Raw genomic sequence first — 22,467 nt, 5'->3', positions numbered from 1 at the left:
AGGGACCATGTTGAGCATCCACATTGGGACTTCTCTCTGAGGCTAAGAGTGTGTTATGGCAACCCCGGGCATAGAGGGCTGTATTTATATCAGCACATTGGTAGCTGCACTTTAATAATTATTGTTGCAAAGAAAGAGGGGACATGGAAAAGAATAATCAGGCTTCTTGTAGCAGGCAGTGTCTAGCGAAAGGTTTGTCTGAAAAAAGTGAGGGATGGAATGAGTGAATTATTCTCAGCCACTGGTAATTTTTCGGGCTTTATCCCAGTTCATTATTTTGCCCACCGTGACACCTCGGTTTGGAACCAGCCATATGCGATTCAGTTCGCATTGGACCAGGGTCAATAACGATTTGCATATGGCTGGGTCCAAACTGAGGTGGCATGGTGTGCAGAATAACCTTGGACTGGGGTGCGCACCGAGTAAATTACAAATGACTGAGATTAGTGTAAGCATTCCTTCCATCGCATTTTGTACATTTTAGAGTGTCGCCCTAAGAAAGGTTTGTGAAATCACCACTCATCACAAAGCTTCTAAATATCCACCTTCAGGCTATGACCACTGGGATACACCATCCACACAATCATTCAATGACAAATCCGGTCGAGGCGCATATTTGCCAACTCAGTTTACACGAGGCACAAATAATTGACTTAATTCTCAATACCTCTTTAAGAACAAAAACATTTGTAGAATTAGGCCATCATTATGTATGTAATGTGACTAATTTGATTGGGAAAATTATAGATTGATTCTTTTAAGACTGAAAACAACCACAGAGATAGCAAGGATCAGAAAAACAAGCGACAAAATACTATACTCTCCACTAGAGGACAGCATTGCACAACCTTTCGCATAAAATCTCGCCTTCCGTATCATTTGCCTTAATTAACTAAATATCTGGGGCATTGACTTCTCTGCATTGTTTTCTTCTGTAAACCCCGCCTCTTCATTCTATTTTGGACGCTGCATTAGTCAAGCAGTATTGTCTCACCGCCACCCTATAAATTCTAATGATCCACCTAACCATGAGTTCCGAATAACATACAAAAGTGCCTTTAAACTACCTGCAAGTTAGGTGGCGTGATTGACAACATTCATTATAAAATATAGCACAACACAGCACAACATTAAGAGAACAACATAAACGAAAATATCACACCACAGTACCAAAACATTACACAATTAAGTTCAGTTCAGCTGTAGTTCTCCAGTTCCTCTTACAAATTAGTTATATTTAAAAAATACAAGGGATTTGCCCTGCAGAAAGTACAGCAAAATCCTAATCAAATCAAAATGAAACTGCCCTTATGTCCCAACCATAAATGACAATGTAAAAGCTGCATTCTGTCTCAGGTTTAAATGCAGTAGAACCTGAACTTGCGCTGAGCTGAACCAAGTATATATTTTCCGCCATCTTGAATTAATGTTGCAGCACACCAAGTTATCGTTGTTGTTTTTCCGTCTCTAAATAAAAAATTGTAACCTTTCCACTAAGATAGTTCCCAGAGGCTACTTATCACGCTGTACCTAAGCAAGGACATCCCAACTGTCTCAGGCTATTGTTTTTACAGTGTAGCGCTTACTGTGGTTGAAGAAACCGTGAGAGCAACTCAATTCAGTATTATGAGAGAATCTTCAAATGTATTCAGCAGTAAAATATGTCATGCTTGTTCCTTCTTGACGCATATCCTAAGAACCATGTACCTGTCTAAAGTCCTAAAAAAAAGATGTACCTTTATTCTGTAACTAGGAGCCCCTTTGTCCCACTTTCCTATGGAGAATCTATGATGGATTTTCCATTGAACTTTACAGAGATGTTTGCACTTGTGATCTGTATTCTTTACTGCCAACCATACTTATGATATATTTTATGTATTTTTCTTAATAATTCTTTCTATAAAGACTTAACATTATAACCCATGCCTTTCTTTCCTATTGAGAATGTCACAATTCCTACTATTGATTTGAGATCGCAAGAAATAGAGACCGGTCCAGTCAGGGAGCACCAATGTTGGTATAGATATTACACTGCCCATGGTTCAAGCTGTTGACATGCTCATGGTAAGATTTTGAGAAACAGGTTTGCATGCCAACACTTCCTGCACTAAATTTCTCTGCCCCAGAATGAGTACCCATCAGTTGCTCTCTGACTCCTGCTGCAGGGGGTGGTGCATTAGCCATCTCTGTACCTCTTACAAATGAATAATCCTGATCCGACAAGAAACACAAAATATATTTAAACTTGTTTATGGACCAATAATATAAGCGACTGGGCAGAGGTTTTCAAAGACAATGGAACCAATTGTAAATGGTTACAAATATTAAACAAGTAAACAATACATTTGTGCTTTGTGGTATGATAATCAGGAGGACATACCCGTGGTCCAGAGTCACCTCTTCTGCCTTGTGCCCCTTTGTGACCTCTGTAGCCCTGTGCAAAGATGGAAAAATTGAAATTTAGAACATTTTACTTGAAGTAAAAATAATAAACATGAGTGGGGATTTTTAGACAGTTTTTAAAGTAGGTTAGACATTTCATGGGGATTCTCAAGGGGCTACTCCTGACTTACTCCAAGAGCTCAAGAGTAAGCTAGGAGTAGCACAAGACTAAGTCAAAGCAAAATCATTTTGAACCGGTCGCAACTCGCAAGATGCCCATCACACCTAAATTCTCTGTCAAGCACACATGCTGTTAGACCTGGCATCTTTTGGTTTGGTTTCACCTGTCTTTTTGCCTCTGACCTCCTGTTTCTGATGGGTACTGCAATTTGTTTTTGCTGGTGTAAGGACTCTAAGCATGTTACCAATGCTGACCAGTGCGAAAGTCCAAGTGCTTCCTGTCTGAAATGTAAAGGCAATTGGTTTCTCCATGATTTGCATATTTGATTTACTAGTAAGTCCCTAGTACAGTGTACCATGCATGCCAAGGGCCTGTAAATCAAATGCTACTAGTGGGCTTGCAGAACTGATTGTGCCACCCTCACAAGTAGAACTGAAAACATGTCTCACACCTGCCACTGCAGTCTCTGTGTGTGCACTTTTAAACTGCCTTTTTGGCCTGGCAAGTGTACCCATTTGCTTTTTGACAAAGTGCACCCACTTGCCAGGCCCAAACCTTGCCGTTTATAACATCTAAGGCACCCCTAAGATAGGCCCAAGGTAGCCCCATGGGCAGGGGGCAGTGTATTTAAAAGGCAGATAATGTACAGGTGTGTTTTACATATCCTGGTAGTGAGATACTGCAAATTTTTTTTTTCACTACAGCAAGGACTATCTTTTCCATAGGTTATCGTTGAAGCTGCCTCGTAACATCTTACAAGAGTATCTTTTATTTGGGAGCAGATAGTAAATCTCAGTTTGGGGTGTCTGGACTCACAATTTAAAAATAAATCTTTTAATGAAGCTAGTTTATAAATTGCAGGTCTGAAAATGCCACTTTCAGAAAGTTGGCATTTTCTTCCTTTAACCATTCTGTGCCTCTGCCTGTCTCGGAATACACATTTGAGTTAGGATGGCAGTTGGGCTGTTTGTGCAGTCACTCTATGCAGTCACACAAAAGGAGATGAGGTGTGTGCTGCATATTGTAGAGGCCCATCACCAGTCTGATGGGTCTTCCTGAGCTAGAGTGGTGGGAAGAGTTGACACTGAGACTTGAACAGGGCTATCCCTGTCCTCACACAAAGCTGTCCCTACCCCCCTGTAGTATGTCTGGAGGCAGGGCAGCGAAAGGTAGGGTCTTATGCACTACAAAGAGTATCCTTTGAAGTTTGCCTACTTCAAAGGCTGAAATTGGTGTAAGTACTGGACCTGTGACCTCATATACTCAGAACACTTTTGGGTTGAGGGCATTCTGCCAGGAAGAAGAGCTGGATAACTGTTAGAAGGGACTGCCACTTTGCTGTCGGGTTTGCTGTGTTGGCCTGCTGCTTTGCTGCTTCTGTCCTGGGAGTTAAATGAGTGAACCTTGCTTTCTACATCCTGCTTCCAAGGTTCCCCAAGGACTTGAGTTGAGCTTGCCTTCTTTTAAGATGCCTCAGGGACATTAAATACTTTACATGTTCTTGCTAACAGCACTTGGAATCTTCTGCTGAGGGTCTTGTCTTACCAAGAGGTGCCAAATCTAGTTCCTGGGCCCTTGGAGTCAAGCGGACTGTGCTGCAACCCAAGAAAAGAAACCCCAATGACTTCATAGACACTGGGGTCTGCCACAGATGCACCACTCCGACTTACATCGCAACCCCGGTTGCCGACGACAGCAACCTATTGACTGCACCATGATCATCGAGACTGCTGCCCGCTCTGAAGTAGCGGGCACCACTCATGAAGAGCATAAGCACCACCCCTGCTCACACGCCAGCCCCAACTTCACTGACAACAGCGCTCCAGAATTGACGCCACACCACTGCCTGCACCAGAGCCAAGGGCACCCTCATGAAAAGCACGACGCACTGCCAGATTTATACTGCAGCTCCGGTCAGCTGACACCAGCACTTTTGCATCAACACTGTTAGACCTGGCTTGTCCAGCAGGTTTATCCCCAGACTTTTTGCTGTTTGGCCTTCTGTTTCTGACCTAGTCTTGTTGGTTTTATGACTCTGGGCACTTTACCACTGCCGATCAGTGCTAAAGTGCATATGCTCTCCCAGTAAATGGTTATGATGGATTGGTGATTCCATGATTGGCCTATTTGATTTACTGGTAAGTCCCTTGTACAGTGCACTGTGTGTACACAGGGCCTGTAAATCAAATGCTGGTAGTGGGCCTGCAGCACCGATTGTGCCACCCACATGAGCAGCCTGTAAATGTAACTCAGACCTGCTACCGCAGTGTCTGTGAGCAGTTTGGTACTGCCATGCCGACCTGGCAAGTGCAACCACTTGCTAGGCCCTAACCTTCCCTTTTTTAACAGGTGAGTCACCTCTAAGGTAGACCCTAGGTACCCCTGTGGGCAGGGTGCAGTGTTTGTGAAAGGTAGGACATGCCCTGATGAATGTGGCATGTTCTGATAGTGAAATACTGCCAATTTTGTTTTGTACTATTGAAAGCCTATCTATCCCATAAGATCGATTGGCGAGTTTATTTATAACATCTTACAAATATAACGTCCCATTGGAACAAGATTGAAAGATGGAGTTTAGTATGCCTGAACTCAGAATATAAAAATGCATCTTTTTTTAGTTTAATTGTTCAATTGTGTGTTTGAACATACCACTTTTAGAAAGTAGGTATTTTCTTGCCTAGTCATCCAGTGAGCCTCTGCTAGGTTGTGTATTGACTGTATGGCTTTGGAGTGACATGTCCTGGGGATGCGCATTCTGTTCAGACAGCCACATGGGGGGTTAGGTGGGTACTGCCTTTCCAGGGAGAGTCAGGGCTGGGCTGAATAGACCTGGGCTGCATTCAGAGTAGAGGGAGGAGATTTCTTTCACACCTGAATGGGCCTAGTCTGCCTGGGACAATACTGTCTCCACCTACTGCCAGGAAGCTGCACCAGAGAGGACAGAACTGGTTTTGGCTGGGCAAAGTGCTTCTCTGCCACAGGGAACAGAGATATTTACTGTATAAAAAGAGGGACCCAGGCCCCAGATTTTTAGTTCACTTCTGGAAATCAACAGGAACTTTTGCCAAGGAGATGAGCTGGAGAAACTGAGGAGGAATACTTCCCCTGTTACGTTTTGCTTTCTGGGGTGGGCCTACAGTGGCTAATTTCTGGCAAGGAAGGGAGAAGGACTTTGTTGTTTGCTGTGTCCCCTGCTTGAGGAAGATCTCCAGGGGCTTGAAATTGAACTTACCTCCTGTTCTGATGTCTCAGGGACACAAAGCCTTCACCCCCAGCACCCCTGAACTTCCTTGTTGGGAGTTCTGAGCCTCTGGAGGTTGTTCCGGCTGTTGGGAGCTGGAAAAGCAATGCAACGACCAGAAGCACGATGCAACCTGTTTCCGATGCATCTCTAAAGAAACTGGCGGGCTTTAGAAAATGCTGCAAGCTCCATCGAGTGCACCAGTGTGAGATCACTGCACCGATTCCGACGCCAGCCCTGCTGTGCGGCTGAAAGAGCCCACGCATAGACCCCGATTGTCGCATCGCATCGAGACGCCAGGTCTGTCGCATAGGTGGGGGATGCGGTAAGAAACCGACGCAACACCTCCCAAAGCAGTAAGAAACCGACGCATCACCTCCTCTTTGGTAAATAACCGACACATCACCTCCCCTACGCAGCAGTAATGAACCAACGCATCACCTGCACCGGAGCAAGGAACCAAAGTATCACCATCCCTCAGTGTAAGGAACCGACGCATCACCTTCCCTGCGACCCTTTTTATTTGTACGCGCAACGCATTCAAGGAACTTTGTGTGAAAAGCGTTGCATCTGCAATTTGCTTTGAACTGAACAATTTCTACCATTTGAAAGTCATGTTTTTATTACTGTATTGTGGATTTGCGTCGTTTTGGTCTTGTTTTGTGTAGATAAAGATTACTTATTTTTCTGAACTGGTGTGGTGTCAATTCGTATAGTTTTACTGTATTACTGTATGTGTTCACAAATGTTTTACACACTGCCTCTGAGATAAGCCTGTCTGCTCGTGCCATGCTACCAAGGGGGTGAGCAGGGGTTATTGTAGAAGTGTATCCCCCATACCTTGACTAGAAGCAAGGGTTCCTATTTGGACAAAGGTACCTACCCTTCCAAATAGAGACCCCCTATTCCTAACAGACACCGAAGAGCCGAAGCTTTGACTCACGGCCTGATCTTAAACACTGAATCAAAGCTGCTCCACGGTAAGGAAGTGGGTGAGGTATTTATTTATTTATTTATGTAGTTTGTAGAGCGCACAGCTACCCCCGAGGGGGTGTCCCGGCGCTAGAACCTGAACCTCCAGGGGAGAAGAGAGGGGCATGGAGGGAAAACAGCAGAATAAAAATCAGAGTCCAGAAAAGAGCCAAGTTTTGAGTCTGGCCCGGAAGATGGATTCAGAGGGACAGAATCTAAGATCGATTGGCAGAGCGTTCCACAATTTTGCCGCGATAACACTGAACCCTCTGCCACCCATTCTAGAGAGTCTGAAACGGGGAGAGATCAGAAGGCGGAGGTTATTGGATCTCAAGGATCTGATGGAACGGGATATTGAGACACGTTTTTTCAGGTAGTTGGGTCCGAGGTCGTTGATGGCTCGGTAGGCAAGGGTAAGGATCTTGAACTGGATACGGCTGGCCACTGGTAGCCAGTGAAGTTCCTTACGATAAGCGGAGACTGATTGATGGTAGGGAATATTACCAATCAATCTGGCCGCCGCATTCTGGACAATCTGAAGCCGGTCTATCAGATATTGGGGGGCACCAGCATAAAGGCTGTTAGCATAGTCCAGGTGAGACGTGATGAGGGCATGGGTAACTGTACGGCGGGAATCCAGAGGGAGATAGGGGAGTATCTTTTTGATCATGCGCAACTTCAGGAAGCAGGCAGAGGTCACTTTATTGACCTGAGTTTTGCATGAGAGGGAGTCGTCAAACTGAAATCCCAGGTTACGAGCAGAGTGAACGGGAGAGGGAGCGGGATCAAGTGCCGTGGGCCACCACCAAGAGGAAGGGATGGGATTTTTCTGGTTAAAAAACAGCACCTCTGTCTTGTCTGCATTGAGTCTAAGGTGGTTATCAGTCATCCAGATACTGATGTTGTTGAGACACTGGCGGAAGTTGGTGAACGCGGAGTCCGAGTGGTCTCTGAAGGAGAACACCAGCTGAGTATCGTCAGCATAGGAGACCACCCTGACTCCGTAGGACTCCACAACGTCGGCCAGTGGGGCAAGATAGATGTTAAAAAACAGAGGGCTGAGGGCAGAGCCCTGTGGCACACCGCATGACAAGGGTTTTTCCTCCGATTTAAAAGGCCGCAGCAATACCCTCTGACTTCTTCCTGAAAGGAAGGACTCGATCCAGCTAAAGGCAGTGCCGCCAATGCCTATCTGTTTGAGTCGGTCAAGGAGGATGAGGTGGGGGACCGTATCAAATGCAGCGGACAGGTCGAGGAGGACCAGCATGGCCTCCTCGCCCCTGTCCACGCATTCCCGAATTGTTTCCGAGACTTCCAGCAATGCCGTCTCTGTGCTGAATCCCGCCCGAAATCCGGATTGTGAGTCGTGTAGTAGAGAGTTGCTTTCCAAATACTCCGTGAGTTGCAACTGCACAGCTTTTTCCAGGACCTTTGCGGGTTTGGGGAGAAGGGAAATGGGGCAGTAGTTGGCGAAAACAGTGGGATCAGCATCAGCCTTTTTTAGGATGGGAATCACCAAGGCCTCCTTCCAAGTGGTAGGGAAAAAGCCATGGCGAAGGGAGGCGTTCCAGATGGAGAGGAAGGAGCAGGCTAACGAGGGAGCCAGCTCTCCCATGAGTTTAGCAGGGACAGGGTCAGAGGGAGCGCCAGATTTGCAATGGGTGAGTAACCTAATAGCATCGTCCCGGGTGAGTTTATTGAAGGAGAGGAAGGACGGAGAAGCTGGGGGACTTGTGGAGGGAGGCAGGGAGACTAGCCCTTTAGGGAAGGAGATACAGAGTTTGTTTATTTTTTCATTTTTTTCATTTTTTTTGCCAGTGCAGCCTCACCTCTCCTGCAACAGTAACCAACCAACGCATCACTTCCCCTGCCCTTTAGTAAGGAACTGATGCCTCACCTCCCCTGCAACAGTAAGGAACCAATGCAGCACTGGCCTCCACAACGCCTTACTTCCGCTGTATTTTGCATCATCTTTAATTTTTACAACACCTCCAAGGTACTGTACTGGGCTCTGCCCGACTCCATAACTGGCCCTTGCTCCATAGACATCAGACTGTCTTCGTGAAGTCATCGACGTCGACTGTGACCAAATCGGCCCGGTTGGAGTTATTTTTGATTTCTAGAAGCTATACTTGATTTAATCTTGTAAGAGTCATATCTTGATTTGTATATAATGAATTTCTGTTGTTTTGGTCTTATTGTAGTCAGATAAAAAAAATGGCTATTTTTCTAAACTGGTATAAGATATATATATATTTTCACTGAAAAAACCATAGGTTTCAGCGACGTTATAGTAGAAATTAGCATTTTTTTTAAAAAACTTAGAAATTCATGAAAAAAACACAGGTTTCAGGGACATTATAGTTAGTTGGACATAGCACTCGTACCAATCCAGTGAAATTAGTCCGTTATCGTTAGTTGGGCTAACTATAACTCGCGCCCCCGCAATGAACTGCTGATGAAGTCACATATTACATCACGCATGACATGGTCAGCAACATCACTTTGACATCTCAAATGAAATACTGATGACATCACTGATGACATCATCCAGTGACTGAGTGTTTCTGAAAAGTTTAAGAACGTTATCTATATATACGCCAAGGTGTATTGAAGAATAAGTGGGTGTATGAGTGTCTGTATGGATGATTTTGTGGGTGCGCGGCTGACTATAAGTAAGTGATTAAACACGTCTTAGTGAATGCATGGGTGAGTGACTGATCTGTGTGACTGTCTGCATCTGTCTGTCAGTTGGTGTGTAAGTGGCTGCATAGGTTGGCAAGTAGCTAAATGAGTGTCTATATGGGTTAATGATTGGTTGTCTGAGTACCTGTATGAGTGCCCGAGTGTTTGTGTGGGTGGGTGGGGGGTATATGACTCCCTGCATGGATGTGTGAGTGGGTGATATATTGGTTCATGAGTGCATCAGTGGGGGGCTGTATGGGTGGAGGAGTGTGTGTATGGCTGTCTTGGTGAGTGAATGAATGTCTCAATGGTACATGTAAGAGTAACTACGTATATGAAAGGCAGTATATGTGAGTGTTGGAGTATATACGTGACTAAATGTGAGAGTGAGTGATTGTGGGAGTGGCTGTATGGATGAGTGTGTGCTTGTGTCAGTGATTGTATAAGAGAGTAAGTATGTGTTAGTGTCTGTATAAATAAGTGAGATGTGTGTGTATAACTGTATAATGAATAAATGGCAGTGTGGTTGATTCTTTGGGTGACTGACTAGCTATGTGAGTCTATGGGTGAGTCGTGGTGTGTGAGTATCTGTATAGGTGTATGAGTGCATTTATATATATATTTGTGGCTGTATTGATCAGTGACTGTGTGAATGAGTGACTGTATGGGTGAGTGGATGTGTGTATAGACCTATGAATCAGTAAGTGGGTATGTACTAACTGGGATTGGTGTGTCTCTGGTTTCGAGAATGTTAGTCTGTACTTTTGAGTAGGTATATGATAGGTTATATTAGTGTGTGAGGAGGTGCATCAGATATTAAAAGGATGATGTCATCAGTGATGTCATGAGGGGGAACAGCGTTTACAACGCAACTTTTAGCACGCAGTACCTTTACCACGCAACTTTTACAACGCAAGTCGTTACAACGACTTGCGCTGGGGGGCGCTGTAGGATAGGGAATAGTTTAATTTACTATCCAAAACCTTCCCTACTATCCACGGGGACTGGAGTTGGAATAGTAAATTAAACTATTCACTATCCAGCGCCCCCCAACGTAAGTCGTTGTAACGACTTGCATTGTAAAACCTGCATGGTAAAGGCATGCGTTGTAAAAGCATGCGTAGTAACAACATACATCCTGTCATGAGTGATGTCACTGACCATGTCAAGAGTGATGTAATATGTGATGTCATCAGCAGTGCATTGCGGGGCGGGAGTTATAGTTAGCCCAACTAACTATAACGGCTGAATTTCTCTGGTTTTGTACGAGTGAAATGTCCAACTAACTATAACGTCCCTGAAACCTGTGTTTTTTCAGTGAATTTCCAAGGTTTTTTAAATGCAAATTTCTATCTATAACGTCCATGAAACCTATGGTTTTTTCAGTGAATTTCTATGTGTTTTTCAATGCTAATTTCTAACTATAACGTCTCTGAAACCTATGTTTTTTTCAGTGAATTTCTAAGGTTTTTTAAATGCTAATTTCTGACTATAATGTCCCTGAAGCCTATGGTTTTTTCAGTGAATACCCAAGGTTTTTGTAAATGCAAATTTCTAACTATAACGTAGTATTCGCGTTTGCAGAGTGGTGCAAAAAGGGGCCTGGGCCTCCAACCATCACTCAGGAATTGCACAGCATAGGACTTACAGGAGGTACCAGGAGGGCTACTTGGCCCCCAAAGTCCCTTGGAGTAAAGTGGACTTCATTCCCAAACCAGTAGTGTGCCAGGGGTCACGTTTGCAGAATGTTGGAGGAAGGAGGCTGGCCTCCAAAGACTTCTTATCAATCAGACTGTATGGGACTTACTGAGGTAACAGGGGGGGCAGTTGCCCCCATGTTTCCACCACTCAGTAGACATACCTCCTGGTGCGCTCTTGGTTGTGGTATTAAGTCCATTTGCCTCCTGAGGGCCCCTGGGGGCCAACTAGCCCTTCTGTTATTTCCAGTAAGCCCCACACATATGGATTGCAGAGAGTGTTCAGAGGCCACACCCCCTTTTACACCACTCTGCAAAAGCACCTCCTGGGGCACTGCTGCTTGGGGGATGAAGTCCACTTTAGTTATGAAGTCCTCAGGACACAAGGGGACCTCATCGCTCCACCAGCAGTGCGCCAAGAGGTGCGTTTGCATAGTGATATAAAAAGGGGCATGGTCTCGGACCACCTCTCAGCAATTCTACTGTGTGGTGTTTGCTGGAGGTACCTGGTCGGCTAGTTGGTCACTAAGGACCCTGAGGATTCAAGGGGACTTAATTGCCCAACCTAGAACGCACCAAGAGGTGGTTTGCAGAGTGGTGCAGGGAAGGGGCGGAGCCTCCAGCAAGATGCCAGCTTTTCTTTTTATTCTTTCTTTTTAGAAGCGGGGCTATGTAGTCCCCCTTCTCTTAGTATTTATTGGGCCCTGGGGATCCCAGGGCTTTAGCCATAAAAACAAACAGAAAGGGAGCCTTGTGGCCCTGGGGGCCCCCTCCCCGGGGCATGGCCACTTCTTTAGATTATTATTTTTTTTTACAGGAGAGGGGCTGGTTGGCCCCCCTTCCCTGGGACACTTCTGGCACAGGGGACCCCGTCTCCCAGGGCCTGGCCTCACGTTGGGGAATGTGAGGGGAGCCCTCATACTCCCGCAGTCCCTGTGGCTTCCCGCCTCCTGCGGGAGCCGGCATTGCTTTTAGGCAAGGGGAGCAGCTGACATGCAGCTCCCTTTACCGAAAAGCAATTCTGCTTTGCTTCATGGAAGCCAGAGCAGGTTTCCTGGTCCCACTTCTATGAAGCAAAGCAGTGTTTGCTATGACAGTGCGGGAGCCGTGCTCCCACCCTGCCATAGCAAACTATAATGTCCCGGGGATGGGTACCCCGGGACATTGCTGGAGATGGCCCTGGGGGCCATCTAGGGCACCAGGAGGAGGCCAGCCTGGCCCCCTCCCATCTGTGTGCTGCCCCGGGGAGGTGGAGGTCTCGGGGCCAGGGGGCCGCAAAGGACCCCATATTAGAATAATTAGTGCCCTGGGAAGGTAGTGGTCACCGGGGCAGAGTGTGGGGGCAGGAGCCCCCCTACAATTTCATTCAATAATTGATGCCCCCGGGAGGTTCCATTCGCCGGGGCGTGGGGGGCCTGCGAGGCCCGCAAACTCATAATAATTGAATGCCCAGGGGAGGTGATGGTCCCTGGGGCAGCATGGGGGGAGCAGAAACCCCCACACATATTTATAAAAGTGAGGTGGTGGTCCCCGGGGCTTCAGAGGCCCCCATGGGCCCTGCAACATAATTATAGATTGCACCAGGGACCTGGCCCACCCAGGGGCTTAAAAGAAACAAAGCTCTGGAGATCATGCTTCGATTTTTTTCAGCGGGATTCGTGCACCCTATGCGATTCCCACTGAAAATATTGTTAAAAATCCTTTTTTGGGTCCTGGGGGTCCCTGTGGTACTCCCTGAGCAGGCCCAGGGGGTCAGGGTGTTTTTACTTTGCTGCCTTTTCTTGTTTTTTATCGTTTTCTTACCTTTTGCTTGTGACTCGGTTCAACCGAGTCACAAGATGGCTGCCAATGCTTCCTGGTTCTGAAACAAGCACGAGATCGGGAGGGTTCAGCCAATCAGTCCTCCCAATTCTCAAATATCGATATCTGCAAATGTTAAAATTTCTCAAAAACTACTAAATGGATTTTCAACATTTAAAGAAAAGAGTGCTTTCTGGACCAAAAGCTACCTTTATGCTAAATTTGTTGTAATTCCGTTCAGGAATTCGGGCTGCAGCCATGTCTAAAGTTTCCTTTGGAAATTAACATGGAGAAAACATGTTTTGTGACCCCCTGTTTTTCTCAGCCCCCGCTTGACAAATCGCCCCGGAACTTTCAAAACAGGAGCTGACCTGAGCGGGCCATTAGTTTGGAAAAGTTTTGAAGATTCATCAAACTGCGCCAAAGATATTGGCAAAAGAAAAAAATGCTTTTTGAATAAATATATATATATATATTTTTTTTTTTTATTGTTTTTATAGATTGCCTCAGGGATAAGCCTGACTGCACTGTGCCATGCTACCAATGGGGTGAGCTGGGGTTATCATAGGTGTGAAACTCACTTCCCCGACTAAAGCAGTAGGTTCTGCCTGCCTTAGGAACACACCCTAGCCATCCCTAGCCAACCCGAATTGCCATCTTTAACACATGCAAACAATTAATTTCGCATAAACCCAAAAAGAGTGAACACACCTGTAATACTTCTGCTCTGAAGTGTGAGCAGAATGCATAAGTAACTTCACCAGTTCTAAAATAGGCATGTATACTGTTTTGCAACATTCATTAACAAATTATTTCCACCACGAACCCCTTCACCGAGGTTACTATGTCATGGTAACAACAATAGCAACCAACAATAGTTCCTGAATTAAATGTTAAAAGGGTAGCAGTAGGCAATTCATTGACGCCATGTTTTCAAAGAAACAAGAGGGACGTTTTCCCTAGGGCTCTGCCAAAGACCTTTTATTTCCCTGTTGATTGATAATTTCCAAAAGTCGCAATCGAGCGCAATTTGCGAGTCGCAAATTGTCATGGTCGTACATCTGGCCCTAAGAGTGCTACATTTGCTTGCCTCTTTTCTTCCAAAATATTCAGTGTAATGTAAAAAGTTCTTTAAGATTTGCTCACTGTCGTTAGGACTCTATGGCACACGCACCATCTCTGATTTTACCACCCTTATTAGTTACACATCAATACTTCATAACAAATTATTATTAACAAAATTATTTCTCATAGGTATTGGGGCTTGCGAATTGACACAATTCACTAGTTTGTAACAGCCTTTTATTATGTAATATTAATTTATCAAGCTTAATGGCATTTACCACTGCTTGTTTTTGATTAACAAATGGTGGCACCACAAATCATACAACATTAGGTGGGTAGCCAGGGAACACTGTCGTACATTTAAGTGCATGTAGGAGGGGTCTAAAAAAGTCACAATGTTCAAAACAAGCATTGGCAAAGCCAATAGTTCTTGCCATTGTGAGATTTATTGGCTTTGTTAATGTTTTTAGCTATATTGCAAATGGCTGAATGTAAAAAAGCTGTATGACACAGCCAGCATTGACCATGCTTGGGTTATCCTGTTTTAGGTTTAAACCTATAATAACTGATAAAACCCCACTGAAAGGGAAATAGCCCTCACCAGTGTAAATATGTAAACACTGAAAAAAACCTGCACTACCACAAACTAATAGCCAATACAATATAACTTTGTAATACCAGCTAGCAGCAAGAAAGACTGTGCTAACATTATTCTGCTTGAATTTTGTTGTTTGGGGATGTCACTAAAATATTGTTTCTTCTTCCTTTTGATTTTTTCAGTTTTGTGGTCTTTGGTCTAAAGTTGCAGGGTTAAGAAGCATGTTTTATGTCTTGTTTAATTAATTATAAACTGTAGAGAATCAGAAAATATCAAAATCATTTGATATTTGGCTGCGTTTGAGTCTTTCATTGATGGATAAAATGGCTGGTTTCATAAGAATCTTTACCAATATGTACTATCACATTTACCCACAGAAAATGGGTGAAAACCCTTAATACACCAGCCCCCAGTTTCTAGTGAGTCAGTATTGATAGTAGGTGAATTGCCAACACCTGGGATTACTTAAAAACACTGAAAAACCCCCACTAGAATTTTCCAACAATAGAAACTGAAAACAGGAAAGCCTATCCACGGTACAGTACTTTTTATTTTCAGTCATCCTGCACTGAAGCTAGCGCTGCTGTAATATATGGCTTAAAAAATATTGGCAAAGCCAATAAATCTCGCATAGGCAAAACCTATTGGATTTGCCAATGCTTTGTATGGAATGCCATATGGTAAGTTATACATTTTTAAGTAGTGTTTACAACAGTTGAAATGCTACTGTTATAGAATGGAGAATGCCCTTGCCAAGGTGTTAGTGTGTCAAGATTCAGAAGCATTTAAAGACCATACCAAAACTGTGAAAATGTGCCATAGAAAAGCACTGAATGTAACGTAAGTTGTGGATAGTCAGAAAAGTCCAATAGGTTACAGCGTTTACTACAGTGAGGCTTTAGGCTATGTGCTACTTTGGGTGCAATGGTTAGAAAAGAACAAAAAAAGCACTTCTGTTTATTTAGTCGTAACAGATAGTATTCTATGGGTTTCCTAGACCTTTTGGCCCCTGTGCCACTGCACCTGCTGCACCATTTATATCATGGCTCTAGTGTCTGCAAGGAAACTGCACTTGTAACTGTTTGCTTAGTAGTAACATTTAACAATAAACAGTGTTCAGTGAGGTTTCCTAGCCCTTTTGGCCCCTGTGTCACTGCACATGCTGCACTATTCAAACCATGAACCTAGTGCCTGCAAGGTAACTGCACTTGTGACGGCTTACTTAGTAACATATAGCAATATTCAGTGTTCAGTGGGTTTCCTAGAACTTTTGGTCCCTATGCTACTGCACCTGCTGCACTATTGAAATCATGAACCTAGTGCCTGCAAGACCAATGAGGAAATCATTTATATCCAGTAATGTATCCATTCTGAAGAAGGCACAGTTGCAGACGGAATACATCATTATTGTGTAGGTAAACAAACACAAAAGCTATCATGCAAAGTGCCTTTAAACTTATCCATCTCTCCCAAACAAGTTGCTACAGATGTCGTTAATAAAGCATATGCTTTACACATCAAAGTTAAAACCAAGCACTGTTAAATTGTGTTTCAATGTGGCTGCCTTTTTCCTGTGAAAAGATCTTATCCTGTGCTTGACAGTGAATGGACCATAAACAGTGTAAGTTGCCCAAGATAACCATATTTTAGGTTGACGCTGAGACTGAAATGCAGTTTTGTACTTTGTTCAAAAAAAGGAAATTTTGCAAAGTAAATGGACTCACCAAAGAAGAGGAATTTTGCTAAAAACGTGCAAACGTTTTGTGCAGATGAAGAACAAGATACTTTTTTAAATGGCCATGTCTAAAATAAAAAATTTAAAAGGGCACAAGCAGGATTATGGAGAAAGTACCCTACATTTCTCTTTCCTATAAACGCGCTCACTGTGAAGTCAGAAAAAAAAGCAAAATAACCAGGCTCCCGTGAAAACACAACTTGACATTTGGCCTCGGTCTTTGAACGCCCAGCAAACGTGATGAGATAAGAGCAAGATTTAAAGGCCTGTTGAGAGAAAACAAGTTTGTGGAAGCTTACAGTAAACACTACTTTCTCATCGCGTCGGACGGGCTGAACCTGGACAGCCTAAAGCAAATAAATCCGGCAAATGGGAAGCAAGAAAGCGTGAGTTACAAACCACAAAGGCAATTGTTAAGTAAGTAGACAATCGTAATCCTTGAATATCCTTTATTTCCAATATTAATGGTAAATAAAGAAACAGGTAAGTGCCAGGTAACACAACTACTCAGATCCCAGTTCGGCTTACAACTGGCTAGCCTCACTGGAATCCCATGACATAATACCATTCCAACACTTGCACAGATACAAGCCTTAAAGCTATACATATTAATTGTATAACTATAATATAACAAAGATAACAATATAACACATCCCCCTCTTATAAATGAAATTAAACAAAGTAGGTGAAGAGAGAGAAAGGAAAAAAGTTAAAAGAAATAAAAGAAAATAAACAACAAAACTTCATTACATATTCTTTAAGCCAAGCAGGCAAAACCCCTTTTCTCTTGATGCAATCAATATCCCTAACATTTAAGTTTGTGTCTGTATTTTTATTTGGGTCTGTATTTTTGTTAGACATAGACATCCCAACATCCAAAGAACTATCATAAATGAAACCATCAACAAGCCCTTCCTCTCTTCTTAAAGAAGAAAGAGACATATCTGAAAGGTTTTTGTTAGTGGCTGACTCAGAACCATCAATCCTTTCTTTCCTAAAAACATCCAGAGCATGTGAATTAAAATTCCCAGGAAGCTAATTGAGACTGTATATCACTTTTATCAAAAGAATCCTCAACCCATTCAAAGTTCCTAATACCTCTTGTTTCCAAATTCTCTTTAACATGATTTTGATTCACATCAAAAGCAGCATCCTTGAGATTCCAAACGTTTCCATCATCCAACCTAACCGAATAGCGAAAAACTTCAACAACCTGCTTAGGCGAATCAAATTTACTTTCACCTTTTTGAACTCTAAAAGGCTTTTTGATGCAAATCCAGTCACCAATTACAACAGGAGTGTCTTTAGCGCCATGGTGTTTATCATAGTATACTTTACTCTTTAAGTGAACTGACTCCAAATTCTTTTTAACCTCCATAGGAGACCATTGTTGTACACTGCCCTTGAAAAACCACCCAGGGTTAAACTTACATCTAGGTGTCCTACCCCTCATCATCAAAAATGGAGATAACCCCGTACTACCATGAGAAGTGATTCTATAGGACCAAACTGCCTTCTGTATTTGTACTTTCCAATCCAAATTCTTACCTATGGCTGCTTGTAAAATACCTTTAATCACTCTATTGAAACGTTCCACAGTGCCATTTCCGCTGGGATAATATAATGCTGTGGTTTTGTGTTTATTCCCACACAGTTCAAAATAATCCTTAGCCGTTTTAGATAAAAACGGTACTCCATTGTCCGTCAAAACATTATTAGGCAAACCTTCCATCACAAAGATTTTGTCTAAAAACTTAAGAACAGTTTGCGTGTCCGTTTTTCCCACAAATTTGGAAATAGGCCACTTAGTAAAGAGGTCATTAGCCACCAATCCGTATTCCTTTAATTCTCCAACTGGTCCAAAAATGTCAATCGCTATAGTATCCCAAGGAAAACTTGGAATTAATCCTTCACCCATTGTAGGTCTTAAAGTCTTTAAAGACTTATCAGCCGAACAACAAACCTGACAACCTCTCACAACATTTTCAACCAATCCTCGTCGCCACTTGATAAGTAAGTAGACAAGCAGAATCCTTGAATATCCTTTATTTCCAATATTAATGGTAAATGAAGAAACAGGTAAGTGCCAGGTAACACAACTACTCAGATCCCAGTTTGGCTTACAACTGACTAGCCTCACTGGAATCTCATAACATAATACCATTCCAACACTCGCACAGACACGAGCCTTAAAGCTATACATATTAATTCTATAACTATAATATAACAAAGATAACAATATAACACCAATGACAAGCGACGTGCAGAATGTATTCCCATGTCAACTTTCTAAAACTCGATGTCTTTCACATACCACCCAGCTATGGTAGGCTGCGATTTAAAACGTTGGCCCAGATTAAATTTCCATTATGCTGGCGTAATTTTGCGTTATTTCACGAATTTGGTGTTACTCTTGTTGAACAAAATGCCCAAAATGATGCCATCCAGCGCAGGAGCACAGAAACAATACAAATGACTACCGCACTTGTATTTTTTGTACTATATATTTTTTAGGGCAAACTGTCTGATATGAATGTAAGCATGCATTTCATGCTTACAGAATTTTGCATAGTCTCACAAAAGAAAATATTGCCAATATCGCCCCCCTTTAGGAAAAAAAGGACAAATATAACACGAATGGAAAGGTGCACTGGTAGACAATCAATTTTACACACATTGAGAATTTGATTAAAATGCCTTGGTTAACTAGTATTAAACATCCTTTAAAGCAGCTTTACTAGCAACTAATGTTTACAATGTCCAATTCGATACTAGAAAATTGTTAAGCTCTTTAAAAATAGTTCCTACTGGAAAGAGCAAGCAGTGGAAAGGACACCCTGGTAACCATGGACTCTTTCACATGTCATTTTCATAAATCAAGGAGCAAAGAAATCAGAGCGTGTGTGCTTCACTCACATGCCTTCCTTGGGCCCCTGTGTGTCCATCAGCGCCCTGGCTGCCCTTTTCGCCCTGGAAAAGAAAACATCTGTTACTCAAGTATGTGACTGAAGGAAGCAGCTCAGAACTTATGGAGCCTGCCACCTGCTGCCGGCACCCCTATTTTTTTAATGGTGATTAAAAGCGGCGTCTGACTGTAACCCTCAGTTTAAGTAAGTAATACGAAAAAACCGCATTATAAATGATCTCTCTCAATGTTATCGAATACTACGGTAGCCATTTAAAGATAGCGGGGCATATTACCAAGGGCATTATCGCCGCTTTAGCTGGAATTTTTCCCGCTAAAGTGGCGATAATTGTATCGCCCTATTACCTAGCTGTCGCTAACACCAGTTAGCGACAGCTAGTAGGAGATAGCGGGCATTTAGGTGCCCACTTTGCATGTCAGCGATAATTATCGCTAATGACATGCAAAGTGGGCGTGCCAAGATGTTAGCGACTGGAAACAGTGGCTAACATCTTTATCTCCTATTACCAACTTTTGGAAATAATCACGCTAAGCGCGATTATCTCCATAAACTAACGCCTGGCCTGAGCTGTTCTTAGCCATGTTATCCAATGGTAGGTGGATAACATGGCTAAGAGCATTTGCTCGGTAATGCATGAATATCGCTGACTTTACAGCGATATTCCTGCATTTCGGCCGATTTTTATCGCTTAAGAGATAAACCTTGATAATATCAAGGCTCCTAAGCGATAAAAATAGGCGAAGCTCGGCGATATTATTTTGCCCGCTAACCAAGCTTAGCGATAATTATCGCTGTAGCTTGGTAATATGCCCCAGCTTTTGGTAATCATTGTTAAAATGTGGTGCTGTTTGCAATCAGCGTGGGATCATTTGCAACCCATGTGATCTTACAATTGCTAATTTTAGTAGCTAGTTGGTTGTTATGTTTCACTATTGTTGCAGCCTTAAAATCCCAATTAAATTCTTTAAAATACCCTGTGGCCCTTTGTTAGGGTAAGGGCATTGTGATTGCAGCTTCCTGTGATGTCATCAGGAAGCGACAGGGCATGTGAAGTCACGTCCACCTAACTTTGGTTATTAAACTAATGCCATATGTCCCTGCTTTTGAAGAATGTGTTGGAGACTCCCACAGAGGATTACGATTGAGTCACAGTTATTACTGGTTCCCATTTCATGGATTCCAGCTTTTGAAACAGTAATGTTAACGCACATGAGGATTTTGTTACTCTAAAAATCGATAAAACATGTAGAATAGGCCAACTGGGCACTATTCACATGCTTAGGCACCATAGTATATATAAGGTGAATAAAAAACTAGTAGGCATGCGGGAAAAAAATATCGCCGAGCACCGAGGATTTTTACCGCTGAGATGCCTTGTTATTATCAAGGTTTATCTCAAAGCGGTAAAAATCCTGCAAAATGCATGAATATCGCTGAAAAATCAGCGATATTCATGCATTATCGTGACAATGCTCTTGGCCATGTTATCCACCTTCCATTGGATAACATGGCTAAGAACTGCTTTCAGCAGGCGTTAGATTTTGGAGATATTCGCGCTTAGAGATATTCGCGCTTAGCGCGAATATTTCCAAAAGTTGTTAATAGGAGTTAGAGATGTTAGCGACTGTTTTCAGTCGCTAACATCTTGGCACGCCCACTTTGCATGTCATTAGCGATAATTATCGCTGACATGCAAAGTGGGCCCCTAAATGCCCGCTATAGCCAACAACATGTCGCTAACTGGTGTTAGCGACAGCTTGGTAATAGGGCGATAAAATTATCGCCGCATTAGCGGGAAAAAGTCCCGCTAATGCGGCGATAATGCCCTTGGTAATATGCCCCTACACCTTCAATTGTAGATCCCAGGATTTTATGTACACAATGATAATCTGTGAACATGGAATATTTACATTTACAGCAGATTTTAAGCAATACCACATTTAAGTGGCAGTCGTGGGAATGTGGGTTTCCCGTCGGAGGGACATGACGTTTGGCTTTAGTAATGGCTGTCAACAACCACTAAATCGTTCGTTTGTGGACACTCACAACCCTTCCCAATGGGACCCAATTTTACAAACGTGCAATGCAGATTAGCAATAGTAATTCCTCCAGCAGAAAGCTTTCTGGTGGAAATTTCAGTTATGGATAAAATGATGTCACCGCTTTACCAGCTTTCTGAGAAACATGTTGTTACTGCCAAAAAACCCTGGTGTAAATTTACCAATAGGTTGTGATAAATGCCCAAAAAACGAAGAAAAACGTTAGTTTTCACCGTGGAGACAAAAAAGTATATTTGATATACAGTGTATTTACTCATTCGGGCAATGTACAGGAGTAAGTTTAGGCAGCAAGGGTACACAAAGAAGCTATGACGCATAGAGTGGCACAAAAAGTACGAATCTAGTGAAATTGTAGTTGGAAAAATACATACTGAATATTTGGCGACTTCTGTCCCAATGTTTCTAAAGTGACTAAAAACCTTCGCGTTGACTATCTTTAGAAATTCAGCAATTGAGGGCAAAGCGTGCACCTTCCATGGGTGTGCAGCATAATCTTGCATCTCCATGACTATTGAGCAGAGTAGACCAAATTAAATAATTTAATTAGCTATTTGAAAAGCTGTCATTTTTTAATAATTCTCGAAAACATACAGAATGTGGAAATCCTGGACCAATTTGCAGAATGGAAAATTGTTATGGGGTATTGGTCCTGGGAAAGGACTTAAATAAGATGTTTAGTAAATTTTTATACTACACAATATGTGAGACACCTAGTAGCGCCACAAAGAAGAGTAAATACTGGAAACATTACAATAGAAACACCTGGTTCAAGGGCACCAAGAAAAACACAAATAAGCTGTGTGCCTACTTTGCTGAAAACCAGACTATAAATAAGCGTGGGTAATACTAACAATGACGTGTGAGGAGTCCAATGTAGGTCCAGGAAGGCTGGATCCTTATCAGAACTACAAATAGAACAAAAGAAAGCACTCTGCCTAGGGATATAATGGCCCTAGCTAGAGGATCCAAACAATATATAAGGGGTGATTCGCCTAGGAGCTGACACTGCACATGACAAAAACAAGGTCAATGTGCAGTGTCAGCTCCTAGGCGAATCACCCCTTATATATTGTTTGGATCCTCTAGCTAGGGCCATTATATCCCTAGGCAGGGTGCTTTCTTTT

General features: G+C 43.0%; 1 protein-coding gene across 1 annotated transcript in view; it reads right to left on the bottom strand.

The window, feature by feature from the left end:
* Positions 1 to 22,467, bottom strand: part of LOC147722464 (uncharacterized) — a 240,545-nt gene that overhangs the window by 132,309 nt on the left and 85,769 nt on the right. Inside the window, exons 9-10 of the mRNA XM_086966847.1 lie at positions 19,273 to 19,326; positions 2,381 to 2,434 (exon numbers count right to left, since the gene is read on the bottom strand). Of these exons, the coding sequence (XP_086822973.1) occupies positions 2,381 to 2,434; positions 19,273 to 19,326 (108 nt within the window). The remainder of the gene's footprint in view (positions 1 to 2,380; positions 2,435 to 19,272; positions 19,327 to 22,467) is intronic.

The sequence above is a fragment of the Lissotriton vulgaris genome, chromosome 4_1, assembly GCF_964263255.1.
Source record: "Lissotriton vulgaris chromosome 4_1, aLisVul1.2, whole genome shotgun sequence".
In the NCBI taxonomy this organism is placed as follows: Eukaryota; Metazoa; Chordata; class Amphibia; order Caudata; family Salamandridae; genus Lissotriton; species Lissotriton vulgaris.
This window is presented reverse-complemented; position numbering and strand designations above follow the sequence as displayed.